At 56.4% G+C, this 15994-nt stretch overlaps 2 protein-coding genes across 2 annotated transcripts; one reads left to right on the top strand and one right to left on the bottom strand.

The window, feature by feature from the left end:
* Window positions 1-3559: 3559 nt before the first annotated feature.
* On the top strand, window positions 3560-10643 carry BESB_000420 (acyl-CoA:cholesterol acyltransferase alpha ACAT1-alpha; the record flags this gene model as incomplete). The annotated part of the gene is made up of 13 exons (XM_029358797.1): window positions 3560-4208; window positions 4741-4817; window positions 5285-5320; window positions 5759-5796; window positions 6330-6452; window positions 6812-6869; window positions 7449-7529; window positions 7868-7996; window positions 8424-8621; window positions 9111-9218; window positions 9689-9754; window positions 10181-10316; window positions 10549-10643. 13 exons carry the CDS (start codon window positions 3560-3562, stop codon window positions 10641-10643), a joined length of 1794 nt encoding a protein of 597 aa, XP_029221709.1.
* A 3175-nt stretch (window positions 10644-13818) lies between these two features.
* Window positions 13819-14115, bottom strand: BESB_000410 (HMG (high mobility group) box domain-containing protein; the record flags this gene model as incomplete). Its single annotated transcript, XM_029358796.1, has 1 exon — window positions 13819-14115. One exon carries the CDS (start codon window positions 14113-14115, stop codon window positions 13819-13821), a length of 297 nt encoding a protein of 98 aa, XP_029221708.1.
* Window positions 14116-15994: the final 1879 nt, after the last annotated feature.

The following is a 15994-nucleotide window of genomic DNA, read 5'->3' as shown; positions in this document are numbered from 1 at the left end:
CCTCCGCCTCTAACCGGTTCACCACCACCCTCTCGCCCAATCTTGTTGAGAAACTCCATTTGAACGAGGTACTTGGGGGCGACAGTCCAGCGCCCTACACCCCCCACTTCCATGCAACGAGAGCTGTGTACCCATCTCTCCACGACATACACATTTCCATATATCTATATCTATAGATATTCTATATTCTATATATTGGCCTCATGCGGCGGGGCCTTCGCTTGATCCATGTCAACGGAGACGTAGGCGGCGGCTAAGCGAGGTGATACGCAATGAAACCAGGGTTTGTGTAATTATAGAACGGCGCCCACGCCGCACGCCGAACAGTTCTTTTCTCTCTTGTGAAGCTGCCTGAGGGAGGCAGAAGCACCGCGCCTTTGTGTGCCACGTATTTGAAGCGGTCACGCGAAGGGGTGGAGTTCCTTTTTAGCGCCACAACGTCTCCACGACGTTGCAGACAGCTCGGGGCCGAAGGTGTCTCTCAATGGGCGCCGGAAACGAGGGAAGTCCAGCTTATCACTAGCCTGGAGCCGGTTTTCGTTCTCTCGCGATATGAGGCATCCTGCGCGCGCGCTTCGCTTCCTTCCTCGCTCTCTGCACCAGGCAGGCGCATGCACAGCACGTTCCCGGTTGGGAGGGGCTCTCGAAGTCAACAGGAGTGGCGGTACCTCCGCAGCTGCTTCCGAACTTTTAGAACGACGAGTTCAGGCGTGCCTGGTGCTCATTGCCGCAGCGGCAGGCGACTGCGCCACTGGCACAGTGAAGGCCGGGCACGCTGCGCACCGCCTCAACGAAGAGGTGTGAGGTGTGGCGTTGATACACAGGAAAGGCCTTCAAACTGTGAACCTTGGACCCAGCGCAGGGGACGCGGATACTCGAGAGGGAGAGAGAGCAATAGAGGGTTAGAGACCTGCTTCGGACTGGTGGCGTGGCGGCGCAACCAGAGGCTCCCGACAGAATTGCTGTGCGTGATCACGCGCATACCTTTCCTTTGTCCCCTAGTCCCCGCGGATGAGGTGCTTGCTAGACGTTCATATCCCTCGGATGTGTGTAGGGAGAGGGCTACCGCGCGAATAAGGCCGCAGCCACAAGGCCCGCGCGCTCCCCGAAGGCGAAGCTTTTTTCGTCTCTAACAATGCGCTACCCGCGTCACGGACCGCTAAGCACAGGCTCGTCTCCCCTGCATCCTTCACTCACGCTTTACACATAGAAAGATACGGCCGCGCCACGGCGCCTCACTTCGTCTCGGCTGTCCTTTGTAGCGGAGACCGGCGGGACTTCTTAGTGGAGGACGATAGGAGCTAGCCGCAGGGCAGGGTCTGCTGGAAAGCGGACGGCACTACCTGTCTACCTGTAAGCCCGGCTCGCAGTACGGGTTCGCGCAGCGACCTCAGCGTGCCTCACAGCCCTGCGCCGGCCGGGGCTCGGCTCTTGACAGACACGCCGGCGGCAGAACCGCAGTGTGTGCGGGAGTCAGACTGCCCTAAAAACGCATTTCCTCCGCTGTGGCAAGCGCGAGCGTAGGCTGAGTGGACGCGGGATCTGCAAATCGATGCAGAATCCCCCAATCACGCGGTCAGGTAGACCAAACCGACACGACACACACCACATCCTGTATCTATGGATCCCAGCATGATTCACCCATTGCGTAAAACCTGGGATCAGGTTGATTGCCGCGGCACCAGAAAAGTTGATTCACTGCCGGGAAGAGACTTAAATGAACGTGACTACTGGAGTATGAATTTCACGGCATCGCGGCGGCGGCCGCCCCGTCAGTATCTGTACCGTGAGCATGCGGAGCGGCCTCTTCTGCAACGGAGTTCGTGTGCGAAGGAATGCAACGGAGGTTGTCAGGCGGTGTGCAGGAAGCTCACCAGAGGATGCGCTTTCAGCTGTGACGGTCCTTCAGCGTCTGTCCTCCTGGCGCGCTGCACTGTCTCATCTCGGCGCACCCCGGTCGGACCGCGGGAGCGCTTCTGGCGATGCCACACCCCCGGGAAACATTAGACATTTGTCGCGCAGGAAGACGCAAGTTTGCTTCGGCGCAGCCTGCTATACGAGCTGCTGACGCTGTGACTCGCCTCTGCGGGCGGCTCGCTGCCAGGTGACTGCGGAGGGCGGCGGCGACAGCGCGTCGCGACTCGCGACGAGACAGAGTGACGACGGAAAGCGCGGCGCGACGGGTTTGCCGCGGGGAGCGCAGTTTCTTAATTGAAAAGAAAGCAGGAGAACCCGAGACGCAGGAACGAACACGAAGGAACTCTTCCGTCGCGGAAGCAGGGCGCCTTTGTAGAGAGAACCGCGAGAGGGCTTCAAACGTGTAAGCGACTTTGGGGTGTACATACACCGTGGCCCGCGGAGACACTGTCGTCGTGCAGCTCATCCTTGACTGCGTTGCTTCCGCGTTTCTCGGTGCTCTCCTCTCGGTTCCTCCTCTCCGGAGAGCACTCCAAAAGGCGTTTTGGCCTCTTGCCTCTTTTCTCGTGTCTGTCGTCTCTTGTCTTGCGTGGAATTTTTCTCCCTGGGGGCGTCGAAGGCACGCAAAGGTTGCACCTCTCGGGTGTTCGTGAGCGCGGACTCGCTACGCAAGGGTGTTCCTTTCGTGTTCTCTCGATCTGCACTTTTCTCGCTTTTCTACGTGCGCTTCGCAGTGCCTTTCCGCGAAACCAGGCTGAGCCCGACTGCATTCCTGCGTTCCCGCTTTCTCCCTCGATGTACTTGCCCATTCCTCACATCGTGAAGTGGAGACATCTAGCGCGGCGCACATCGGCCTCATGTCTTGCTCCTCTCCGCGGCCCGTGGTCACGGGAGATGCGTGTTTTCCTAGTCGGCAGTTGAAAGCCGCTCTCGTTTCATTCGAAAGAGAGGAGCGATCGCGTCCGCCTCCGATTTGTCTGCCTTCTCGGTGCCCTCTTTTACAGATTCTAGCTGCAGCCCAGCCTCAGGCTGGCGTGTGCACCTCTGGCACACGGCGAGGGAGCTCGACCCCGGCGAAGGAAACTGAACGACGCGAGCTCTTCTGCCTCCGCTTCTTCCTCTCGAGAAGGCGCGGGAGCAGGAGGAAGACAGGTCGCTGCTCGGGGCTCTCTTCTGCCTCTGCGGCTTCTCCCTGCCGGCCTTGCTCTCGTGTTCCCGCCTGCGACCGTGAACCCCGAAGAAGGTGCCTTCTTCCAGCTGGACTGTTTCTTCTCGCCGAGATTCTCTCTCGTCTTTTCTTGTTGCCGCTGCGATCTCATCTCTCTCCCAGACTTGAGGCCAAGACCGCTGCGGCTGTGTCTTCTGCCGCACCGCCTGCATCTCTGCGCGCTTGGCCTCCGGCTCAACCCCCTCCGCTCTCTCTTTGCCGTGAGGTCAGATTCTTGTCTCTTGACTCTTCGACTCGCGGACTCCTCTTCTTTCCGTCCTCCCCTTCCTCGTCGACTTCCTCTCGTCCCGGTGCCCCTGCGTTTCGCTTTCTTCCGTTGCGCGCGGCAACCGCCGTCTCGACCGTTGGTCGACTTCGTCGCCTCTCTCTCTTTTCTTTTCTTTCCTGTTTCTCCTTTCTTTCCTTCTCCCATCGATGAAGGCCAGCCGAGGAAAGCCGCGTCACCCGCTCTCTGCGCCCTCGCTGTCCACGCTGTCGACGGCTGCCGACTCCTGCGAGAAGCGCGCGGAGGCGTCCGCGAGGCCGGAGCAGGAGCAGGGGCGGACGGTCACGGAGGCAGAGACGACTTCTTCTCCCCCGCCGGAGTCCGCGACATCGTGCCCTGCGCAGGACCTCTCTGAAGAGCTCGACGCGGCGCCGACTGGCCGCAGCAGCGACCGCGAGAGGCGGAGGCCAGGGCGAGGAAGGCGACGCGCGAGAGAGCGAGACGCCCACGGCCCTGCGCCTCCGCCGTCCTGCGCATGCGCGACGCCCAAAGACGCTTCCCCGACTCGAGGAGCGAGCGAGCGAATCGAGAACTTGGGATCCGGAAACGTGGTCGCGCGCCCGTCAGAAGAGGCGCGCGATGCCTTAGCTACGCCGCGTGCCGGCGGAAAGGGAGAAGAAACCAGAATCGCGCCATCGGCCGCCGCCACGCCGGGCGAGCAGAGAAGGCGAGAACTCCCGACAGAAGGCGACGCACGCGACAATGAAGAAAGAAGAACGTTTCCTTCGAAACTCGATTTCTTCGATCCTAACTCTGACATCGCTCGCTCCGAGTTCCGCGGCATTGCTGTTCTTCTGCGTAAGGCGCGCGAGACAGCCGACACAAATCCAGATTCTTCTGCAGCCTGTTGGTTGTTGTCGCGAACACATTCCCTCTGTCGGTCGCCTTCCTGTGCCGCTGCGCGCTGGGAGTTTCTCGGTCGCAGTCCGTTGAGATTACGAAGTTGCAGCGGCGGGCTAGTGAGCGCTTCTCAGTAACTAGCTGAGGGCGTGTAGGGTGATGATATCCATGCAAAACACACAGAGAGCCCGCTGCGTGTTTTGCGTAAGCAGCTCGCGGATGTCTGCCATCCATCCCCCTTTAGTGCAGTTCCCGTTGGAAACACGACTCCTCGGTCCTCGCGCTTCACTTTTCTTCGTCTCGGCTGGCTCGTACCCCTCTCCTTTTTTCCGCATCCTCCCCTTCTGGTTTCGCTAAAGCTCACTTCGCGTGTCAGAATTGGAGCGGTCTGCGGCTGACCGCTTATTGAGTGAAGAAGGTCTGCGCTGTCGCCTGCATCTTAGACTTTTTGCACGCGCCCATTTTTGCCTTGTGTGCGGTGTACTTGCAGTGATTGCCGCGCTCTACTACCTCTTCGCGAACCCGATTCTGCGCTGGTATGACAGCAAGGAGTTCGTGGATCCTTCGGTGAGTTCTCTTCGTCGTCGCGTCTGCACTTGCGTCTGCTGTCTTCGCTCTTGTGCGAAGCGAGTGAAGGAGGGAGAGGCGGAGGGTTTCGCATCCCTCCGCCTCTCCCTCCTTCACTCGCTTCCTCGGTGCCCGAACCTCCATCTCGCTGTCTCCGCTGCGGCAGTTTCGCTCCGAATTCGACGTCTCTTCTGCCCTGATTTCTGCGTCGCTCGCCTGCGTCTGTGCGCGACTGTGCGCGACTGTGCGTTCTCCACTTAGAAAGCATGCTTTCGCTTCGTGCAGGCAGACGCGGAAAGCGTTTTCTGCCTGGCAGACACAGCGTCTGCCGTCTCGGCGCGTTCGCTGTGTTCTCCTCTTCTGTCGCGGGCGTCTCCCGCGCCTCCCGTCCTCTTTCCTCGGATGACCGTTGTTTAACGTGAGATGCGTGCATGCCTTTCTTCATTCTTTCCTTGTGGCGCGCGCAGCTGGCTCGGGCGATGTTCGACGACTTCTTCTTCTTGGTGAGTGTGCGTCAGAGGCGGCCCCGCGTGTGGCGAACTGAGAGCAGCGCGCAAAATGAGCACAGCGCCGTGGAGTGTGCGAGGGACACGGCAGGAGACTTTCATCCTTCGCAGACGGAGAGACCCCCTTAGAGATCTTCACACGCTTCGAGTCACGAGCCAGTGTGTAGAAACCACTCCGCGGAGGGAGGGTAAGGCAGCGGGTTCGCATATTCCGAACGCGCCGCGCCCTAGGTCTGCGCGACGGCCTGCTTGTCTGCGCGTCGCTGCTGAGTCGTCTCACCTGCTTCCAGCGGGCATGCACTACGAGCGCCTTGTGGGTCCTCACGCAGAGTTTGCTCTGTGCCCGCGGCCTCCTGGAGCCGCGCGTGCCTGCGTCGAATCGAGGCCTGCCAGCCTGAAAATGGCGTTCGCCACGTGCATGCTTTGCTTTTGCAGATGTTCATGTGGGCGAAACTGTTTGCGTGGTCTTTCACGTAAGTCGAGGAGTCGGGGTCGCGAAGGCTTTGCTAGTGTCCAAAAAGGCTCGTATCTGTGTAGCTAGGAGGTTAGGTGTCTACCAAACCTCGTGTGTAACTAGCTAGATGCTGAAGTGTTTAACACACTGCTCGCTTCTATTTAGCTAGGTGGGGAGGTTTGTGATACAATGCTCGTATCTAATTAACTAGTTGGTGAAGAGTCTAAGACAAGGCTAGTATGTAATTAGCCGTTTAGTAAAGTGTCTAAGAGAGAGCTCGTATCTATTAAGCTAGTTGGTGAAGTGTCTTTAACACAGCTCGTATCTATTTAGCTGGCTGGTGATGTCCGTAAGACAAAGCTTCTGTCGAATTATCTGGTTGGTGAAGCGTCTAAAGCAGAGCTTGTATCTAGGTAGACAGTTGGGGAGGTGTCTATGTGTGAGGCCTCCTTATTCTCGAGCCTCGCGCCGGTGTCGTGTGTGCGTCTGAAACTGAGGAGACGCATTGAGTCAGTTTTTTTGCGTCCTCTTCTTGCTGTGTACTTTTCTCAGGGCCTACCAGCTACACGTGCTGTACCTGCGCGGGAGGCTGAGCCGCGGCGCGCTTCTCTTTCTTCAGCATTTGACGCAGTCTGCGGCGATCGGCTACGCCGTCTGCAGCTGCCTTTATAATGCGTAAGCGTCGCTGATGCGGCAACTCAGAAACGTAAAACTATCTACAAACTAACCACACGGCGCTGCGACCGCTGCTGTACTCGCGTTGCATCCGTCTGTGTCTCTGCCGCGGTCAACTCCTCTGCCTCTCTCGCTCTGTCTCTATGCGGGATCTCTGTTTCTCTCTCTCCTTGAACTGGCGCGCCTGCCTCTCTCTCTTTCTCGGTTGGAGGGTGTGTGGCGTAGCTCTTCGGCGCCCCTGAGTCCTGTGTGTGTCTGGCTTTTCATGTGTTCCACCCTGTCATTCGCTCGTTGCGTGTCTCTGCGTAATAATCGATTTCTGTTTTAAGTCGAAAATTTCAGGTTGTTCTTGTTTGCAGGTGGCCTATCATTCCTGCGGCCTTCGTGCAGATGATTTCGGTTGTGCAGTTTATGAAGGTAGGCATCGTCACCTCGTTTCGTTGCGCATTTTTCGCTTCTCCGCATTCTATTTCTTACGCGTTTAAGAATCGGCGCTGCGCAGCGGATACTCACGGCGTCGCGGCCTTAGATATGCAAGATATAATACAGCTGAGCAGCTTTCCTTTGCGAGTCTGTATCCACGGCGTTCATTCCATCTATGTATCTGTATTTTTGTCTGTGCCTGTGTCCATCTACGCGCGTGTGTTTTTTCTGTCGTGTAATACGTTCATTTTTCGTTCTGTCTCGATAGTCTCTCTGAAGATTGCCTTATCTTATGTAAACATGGATCTGAAATGGAACTTGCTTTTGACACACGGATCGTCCATTCGGAGACTCTGTTCAACCTAACTCGCAGGCAGGTGCTAGAGACACCGGCCTGAAGCGAGTATTCGTGGATGGGGAAGAAGCAGGCGTTTCTACCGCGACGCTGCGGTAACGCATTCACAATACCGTATATGTATATAGTACATATATGAGTGAATAGAGGTGGATTTACGGCCCTGTGATAGCTGTGGATGGCGTGTTTCTTTTCCGCTGTGCGCTGTCGGCCTGCAGATGCACTCGTACAGCGCAACAAACATGAATTTCTGCGACGAGATGAGAGCGGGCAAGCTCACGCCTGGATACCCCGAGAACGTGAGCGCCGCGTACCTTTCTCTTTGGTTTCACTTCCAAAGACTGGTGCAATTCAGCTCGTATTTTTTCGTTGTGTGTTTTTTTTTCGGTTGTTTCTCATTGCTGTCTCGCTCGTGCGCGCGTCTGCATGCCTCGCGCTGAGCGTAGAGCACCATTCATCAGCAAGTGTGTATGCGTGTGCGAACGTTGACGGTTGCAGCGGGGATGCCGCTTCGCGCGCCTGGAGAATTCCGTCGCTCGGACGTCGCTCCCCGACCGGCGCACGGCGGCGTGGAGGAGCTGCGCGCACTGGTGTCACAGTTTTTTGTGACTTCTTTCGCGTTTTCTTTTGTCCGCAGGTGACGCTCCGCAACTTCTGCGACTATCTCCTGTGCCCCGTTCTCGTGTACGAGCCAGCGTACCGGCGCGGCGGCGGCTTTCGACCGGCGTACTTCGTCTGCAAGTTTTTCTCGATGCTCGGCGCGATGGTAAGACCAACAAAAACCCGAAACGTGCGAGGCGCATGCGCGGCTCTCGTTGCGCGCACTGAGAAATCGTGAGAGATTGCACGCGGTTGTTCTGTCGTCCCGTCGTCCCCATTCGAAGGCGATAGAGTGCGCGCCTTTGCGTGAAACACACAGATGCAAAATCGCGAAGAGCCCATTCAGGGCTACGGTGTAGTATTCCTACTCCACGTATACATATTTATGTTCTATATATATGCTTTTTATCTGTGTATGTTGCATGCATGTATTGCATAGATGTATATATATATCTATTTGAAGTTCCAGTAATCGTTGGGTGTGCGTGTTGTGTGCTTATTCACTGCTTCGGCGTGGTTTTTTTCGTTTCGCGTACCGGCTGCCGCTTTCCAGCGTCTGCATGCCTCTCGTTTTTTCTTTTCTCTCTGAGCAGGTCGTGATGTACCTTGCATGCACGTCGTACTTGATCCCGACGATGATGCGCTCGCCGACCATGTCGCTCACGCAGGCGGTTTTCAGTCTCGTGTTTCCCTTTCTCTTCCTGGATATCCTCGTCTTCTACATAATCTTTGAGTGCATCTGCAACCTGGCCGCCGAAGTCACCAACTTCGCAAACAGGAATTTCTACGACGTAAGTGACGCAGAGAAAGCCTTAATGCGGAAGTCTCAGCGGAGAAGAACACGCAGATCGCAGTAAAAAAGAATCTCAGAGGAGACCGAGTTCGTGGAGGGGTGGGGAGGATGCGGAAACCGAGACCTGCCGCGCGGAGACACACTCTGAGAGGCCGCCGCGTGCTTTTCTCTGAGGCTGTGAAACGGACTGGAAGGCACCGCGAGGGCCTGCAGCTCTCATCGTGCAGGATCGCCTGCGCTGGTGTACCGAGGCTGGCAAGGCGGATCTCTCCCGACCTTTTACAGGAGTGTAACCCCGGCGATCTAGATGCCGGTTGTGCTTGTATACCGATAGATAGACGCCGACATCCGAGTACACATATAAATAGAAATAAAAAACTGCATATTTAATATATATATATATATATATATTGATGCATACATATACATTTATAAATGCGTAGAGGCTCGAAAGAGACGTCGTTTTTGTGTCTTGAGGTTTCTGCAGGATTGGTGGAACAGCACGAACTGGGATGAGTATTCGAGAAAATGGAACAAACCTGTTCATCGCTTTCTGCTGCGACACGTGTATATGGAAACCCAGCAGCGATACAAGGTGAGACAAAAATCTGCCGCTCCGGACGAGCCCAACGGCCTCTTCCTCTCTCGTGACCCCTGTCCTCTCCCGCTCATCAACCCGAGAGGTGTCTGCGCAGATCCCCCGCCTGCGGCGACGATGTGATGCCCATGTCCTGCTCTGTTTATATGCGTATCTCTATTCCATATATATGCCTATCTATATATCTATTGGTATGTGTAGATGTATATCCATATCCATATCTCTCTCTCTCTATATATGTATCAATCTATATTGATGCGGTTCTGTTTTACGTGCTGCTCTTTGTATGTGTCGCTCTAGCATTGGTCGCCAGTGTGTGGTGACTCCATCCTCCCAGACGTGCCTGTTTTGCACACATGCGTGTGTATCGGGATCCTTGTGTCAACGTGTTTCAGCCGGAAATCGACGGACTGTTATTCTCGTCTTCGGGTATCGTTTGTGTTTTTGCGAATGTTCTCAACCCACAGTGGAGCCACCGCACGGCTTCGTTCGCAACGTTTCTGTTTTCGGCGCTGCTCCACGAAATGATTTTGGTGAGTTCTCCCTACACTGTCACTCTTTCTCTCCCGATCTGTGCGTGCGAATTTTCAATCCTCTCTCTCCTGGCGCCTTCTGCGTGGCCGCGAGGATGTCTGCTTGCATTCGGTGCGGCGCATGCAGCTCGCTGCAAAACGAGTCACACATTTGCGTAGAAGAGGAAGAGAGGAAACGGAGGCGGCGCAACGACCGCGCAGGCAGGCGCAGCGGCGTCGGCGTATCTGTCACAGCAAGCGTCTGCTTGACCTTCGGCATGCATGTGCACCAGCGCGAGACTCAGATGCAGGTTGAGGTTGCGCGGCATCTCTCCTTTTCTTCTCTTTTCTCCCTTGCAGCGTCGGAATCTGCCGCCTTCCGGCTTGTTCGTGGGTGTGATCTTTTAGGGTATCTTTCATTTCCCTTTGTTTTTTCTCTTCTTTCAGGCGGTGTGCTTTCGGTTCGTCCGCTTGTACCTGTTTGGGTTGATGCTTCTGCAAATTCCGCTGATCGCGCTGGGGCGGCACTACCGCCACAAGAAATTCGTCGCAAACGGCATTTTCTGGGCGTGCTTGATGCTCGGTAGGCACGCTTCGGCGTTTTTGCGCGTCTGTCGGCTCTCCTTGTTCCCCGCTCTCTCCCGCGGCCTGCGGCAAATTTCACGAGGGACTTCCATCTTACACGTGGATTAGCTGCTATCGCATGCCTTGAGCTCTGCAGGCCGTGTGCAGTTTTCGCGGGCGTCGCCTAGGTACCTTTGCGATCCTGTTGTCTCAGCGACGTTGGCGCGTCTGTGGCGGCTTTTGTTTCTCAGGGCCGCCGCTCCTCGGACTCGCCTACGGGCGTGAGTGGGCGAAGATCCACTTTTACGCGGCGCATGCCGATCATCAGCCCCTGCGGCTTTTCTGAGGCGCGCTCCCTCGCATGCGAGGTGTCAGACGCCAGGCCTCTCCAGTTGTGCATGCAGGGAACGCTTCATTTGCGGCGAAAAAAATTTGAGGGAGTGAATGCGATTCGCGCAGACGCGAGTCCCCCCACGACGTACGCCGCACGCAGGTCGCCAAGCTTGCGGGGAGTTTCTTTTTTCTGCCATTTCTTGCGGCAGTTTGTGGCGTCGTCGAGGTGTGCGTCGCCTGAGGAAGTCTTTCTTACCCGTCTCTACCGCGTGTGCGGGGAGCGCAGAGACGCGACTGTTAATTGTGTGTAGACACCGCGGATACCGCATGCGCGACGCCCCTGTGCTGCAGACGCTCAAGCTTTTGCACACGGGGCCACGTTCGCCGTCGCGCTTGAGCGAAAGAGAGAAAGGCGACGCCTGTGTGCGCCACTTCCGCACTTTCAAATGACCGCTGCGTACACGTGCACATACGTATTCATCTATACGTCGATATAAATCTATATATATCTTTATGTACGTATTTCTCTGTACGTGTATTGGTATACACGTGTAGATGCTTTTGGATATGGGCGCGCATGCGCATGTGTGCATGGCGAGGTGAGGGGTTTCTTGGGCTCAGAGGGGCGACCGCCTGCGGAAGGCAAACTGCTCAAGTGGCTTTCATTATCTGTTTCGAAAACTGAAGCTGAGCGAAAGCAGCAGTGCCTGCGGCGCGTGGGCGCGCCATGCAGAGGGAATCCGCCCGTGCGTGCAGAGCAAAACTGCCATACACTCGGTGCCGAACCAAACTCCGTTCTCTGCAGTCTCTGATAATAAACAGCATCGCTGGGCCCCAGCGATGCTGTTTATTACTGTATTGTTGTGCTGCCGAAGCATCGAGTAAACAAAGAAACCAAGAAGCGGAGACACTGTGTCTTAGGCTCGCACACGCTGTTGAGAATGGAAAAGCAGAGCGAAGAAGAGAGAGAATAGGCTCGCACACGCTGTTGAGAATGGAAAAGCAGAGGGAAGAAGAGAGAGAAAGAGCTCCGGAGGTGGTTGCGATTTGCGAAGAGCGGCGCGGAGCGCGTGCGAAGCTGAGATGTCTTTCTCTTCGGACCTTGCCGCAGCGGTTCCGCTAGCTGTCGCTGTGTGTGTTCACTTTTCCATAGCGATCTATTCAGGTGCCTTTGCCCGCCTCGACGGTCGTTCCCTTCACAGGGCAGAGACGCAGAGGCATCTGTGTCGAGAAATCGTCTCTCGCAGCTGCGTGAAGCACCTATGCTCACTGCGTCATTTAGTGTAGAATGCCTCACGCCTCACAATTCAGACTTGGATCGCCTGTGCGCTGTGAAGCGGACCAGCGAGTCTGCAGGGAGATCCACAAGGAATCCCTGCTCAGTGCATGAGACAGCTCTCGGCCTTTTGATGGATTTCTTTCGCGAATGGCGTGCGGAAAGGACGCCCAAAGAACCGCCTCCTTTCGAGTTCAAATCGCACCGCCTTGCCATGCCGCGGCGTGCGTGGCTGCGCTCGAGGCGGCAGACTGCGCAGCCGCGACCGAGCGCGACTGCGTTGTTCAGCCTCGACGGGCGAGTCATTCTTCGCGAGAGACTTACGCCCTCCCGAGCTCGTCTCGATATTGACAGACTGAAGGACTAGAGTCTACTCGACGCGGCGGTGCGCGCGCCTCGAGGCACGGCCGCCGCGTTCATCGCCACTGACCTGCGCTAAAGCCTCACACAGAAACCGCCGAATCAGAAACACGACACCGGAAACGAACGCTCTCCCGACGTGTTTCCGCAGCTGGAGGCCTCTCTCTCTCTCTCGCTTCGCTTTGAATAGGAACACGTCCTCTCCACAGCAACCTCCTCGACTTCACACTCGGATTCAATCCGCACACACACAAACATCCGTCGTCATATATATACACATATAAATATGTATATACATGTACAGATTTATATGTATATATATGTACATGTGTACAAGTGCGAACGCATACACTCGATCTGCATCAATATCGAAAAGGTGTATTCGCGGGACGAACTCCTCTTCACAGACGCTTGCTCTGCTCTCCAGGTCTACCGACCGCCGCGTGGCCGCGGTCGCGACGACGACTTCGCAGTAGAAAGAAAAGATGCGCCACGAAAATCCCAGTTCTCGTTTCGCTTTTCGAATGTTTTCCGCGCGCAGCTGCAAGACGCTCTCCCCGATATCTGCACACACACGCTGTGACGACATTCTGCATTTCTTTTGCGATGGCGAACGAATGCTACTTGGGATGCTATCCAGCATCCGTCATGTGGCCGGTGTACAAACAGCGCATCTCGCTCCGCCGCCAGCGCCTTGCCGTCGCCCCGCTGCTGCGCTGAATCGAACTGGAGGAGTCGAAAATTTTTCTAAACGGCTGTTTTCCCCCCCTGATGCTACCCGCGAACGCACTCCACACACACACGCCCGAAAACACTGTAGACACATACACGCTATATTCGATAATCCGCACAACTAAAATGCGCGTCGCCACATAGCTCGCCACCCGTGGGCGTTGCACACGCATGCACTAAAGGAAAAGCTTCTCCGTACAAAACGCCTCATTTTCCGCGATTCTGCGCACGCCAGTCACGCGCTTGAGCCCTGCGCTACAGACGACCTGCGCCTCGGTTCACTCGCCTCCAACAAAACGCAGACTCTCACGCCTCTCACACCGCTTCCCCTCCCCGAACACGCGCGCCAGGTTTTGCGTCGAAAGACAGATTTATCACGGAACGCTGTCGTTTGGCGGCGAGCCACGTGTCAAACGCCCGCCCCGGCCGATGGGGGAACAGCGCGCTCTCCCCCGGCCTCAGAGTCGCCAGAAAACTCGACAGTTCCAAAAGACAGATGAACGAAACACGTGTGCCGAAATGGACGCGAACAACAAAGCTCACTCTTGCCAATTCAAACCGATACATAGAAACAAGAAGGTGCGTTTCCACTTCACTTGCAGTGTACGTACACCCGACGGCAGGTGTACATCCACCTCGGTGCAGGACGTAACTAGAGATTACGAGTTGGAAAAAGTCGGACGCAGCACCTGGGGTCGCCTGCAGTCCTCGAAAAGACGAAAATGCTCTCGCATGTTGCTGAACGAGTCACTGGAGCTGAGTGAACGCGAGGCGCAGGTGCTTGTTGAGGACCAAGGCAGCGCCACGCATCCGCCGCGACTCAGTGTTTCTGTTCGAATTCTTGCTTTTCCGTCAGGTACCGGGCCTTGTCCTGGGCGGCCTTCTCCTCGAACGGTTTTCGCTCTTCGGGGGTCAACTTCCCCCAGGCTTCGCCGACCATCTTGCCAACTTTCGTCATCTGCGACTTCAACTCGGGGCGCGCCGCCACGATCTCCGTCCTCTTCTCCTTCGCAAAGAACATAAACGCTGAGAGCGCGCGGCGCGGCGCGTTCGGATCCTTCTTCTTGCGGCCGTTCCTCCTCTTCTTCACCTCGCCCGCCCCCGCGTCCTTCGCCATCTTGGTGGTGAACAGACTCCGTGTGTCGCCAGCCAAACTTAATGCTCCCTCAGATCACCCAGGCTCGCTGGGAGGCACGCGCTGAGTAAGTGTGCGAGCAGACGGCGCACAGCCTCCGCGGGGCCTGAAAAAAGAAATCAACACAGCAATCTCGTCCACTATACGCTGGGGAATTGCACCTGCACGGCCGTACTGAGCAGCCTCCTACCCTACTTCAGAGCGACCTGACGCCGCCTGCTAGGCTGAAGAGAAGCACGCAGCTCTCAGCAGCTCTCGCTCGTTATCTGGGCATGCAGGGGCACGAACGCCGATAAACGCTCATGAATACACATTGCCATGCAAATGAATGTACAGGTAGATACGTAATATGTCTAAATCTTTACCTATACCTATATATATGAATACACATATTTGTATATGTCTGTGAATGCGTATAGGGACACGCGCGTTGAACAACGTACACTGCGACGCAAGAGGAAAACTGTTGGACAGAGAATGAGTCTATATGAAGAGGCGCTCCAGCAGAACAAGGACGACGAAATGCCGCGCCGGCACCCGCATTTGTGTGGGCTCAGGAAACACGTGAGAAATCTTGGGTATTTAATGCCGCCGCGCCCTCTCCACTGTACATACACCAGACACAGAGGCGCCGTAGGCGCCCGCCCGACGGAGCCCGCACCACGGTGCGGAGGAACTGGCAGATTTTGAAGAGGGAGGCTCTTTTCCCTGCCCTCACAAACGGCTCTCACGCAAACACCCTTGCAGCAAAAACCGAGTTGTGCCTCAGCTTCTTCTCCGCAGATATTCCGGTTGAGTGTCTTGCAACGGTCACCTCGGCACACGGATGCCGAGCAAACGAGAGCGAGCACGGCAACACCGCAAACACACGCGAGCAAGTTGTTGCATTTTGTCAGTTTCACTTCTTTCGGCGGCCGTTTTTGTGCCGCACCGGCGGAGAGTCCAGCGCGCGACCCTCTCGAGGCTCTGCGCGGAAGCCACGGCGCATGGAAAAACTGCGCCTCCGGTGAAGCGGCAGCGGCGTTTTCTGCCGCGAATGCCACAAAAAGCTGTGTGGACGAAGAGCTTCCGCACACTCGCGAGTAGACATACCTGTGCGAGTTCGTTTGCGGGAGAATTACCGACAGCAGGGCTAAAAGAGACCTCGCCCCAAGCAAAAACAGCCCAGTAGCAAATAGCGGTTCAAGACAATGGGGTATATGCATAGACAGACGATCACACACTCTCTCGGGAAGCTACACCGCTCGAAGTCTTCTGCAACGAATCTACGCGCCTCGTACACGCCTATAACCTCTACACGCCTCACCCGCCATCGGCGCGCGGCGCCCGCGCCTGCAGACCTCCCACCTTCACCTGGCGCTGTCTCCCGCGCAGAGCCGCGCGGAGGCTGCCTTCTGTGCGCGAAGATGCGATAGAGTTTTTGTCTGTAAATCGCTGCAAACGAGCCGGCGGCGCAAAGAGTGACTCTCTGCTTCTCCATTCCGGACTTTTTTACGCCTCTCGCTAGTGAGTCGGACTCCTCCGGTTCGTGCCGCTGCCATCGCGTGCTGGTGCTGAGGTAGGGCGACGGAGGGAGGCGTTCACACAGAGAGAACGCTGAGACACCCGCGGCGGCTCGTGTGACACAAATCGTCCGCGCAAAAGTGGAGTTTTTGCCTCCCTCTAAAAGAAATTACTTTCTTTACGCACCCCCCTCCTTCCGGTGTAGCCTCTCGCCGTGTGGGTGCCTGTGGCGGCAGCTGCGCGGACATTTTGCTGCGTACGTCGGCAACGCGAGGCGCGTGGCCTTGGCGTTGGTTCCACTTCAAAAGAGTTGCCATGGAGCCGGTACGATTCCGCAGACTTCGATGGACACCTGATG

This window comes from Besnoitia besnoiti, chromosome I (genome assembly GCF_002563875.1).
Source record: "Besnoitia besnoiti strain Bb-Ger1 chromosome I, whole genome shotgun sequence".
In the NCBI taxonomy this organism is placed as follows: Eukaryota; Apicomplexa; class Conoidasida; order Eucoccidiorida; family Sarcocystidae; genus Besnoitia; species Besnoitia besnoiti.
The sequence above is the reverse complement of the archived record's forward strand: the minus strand, read 5'-3'. Positions and strand labels throughout refer to the sequence as shown.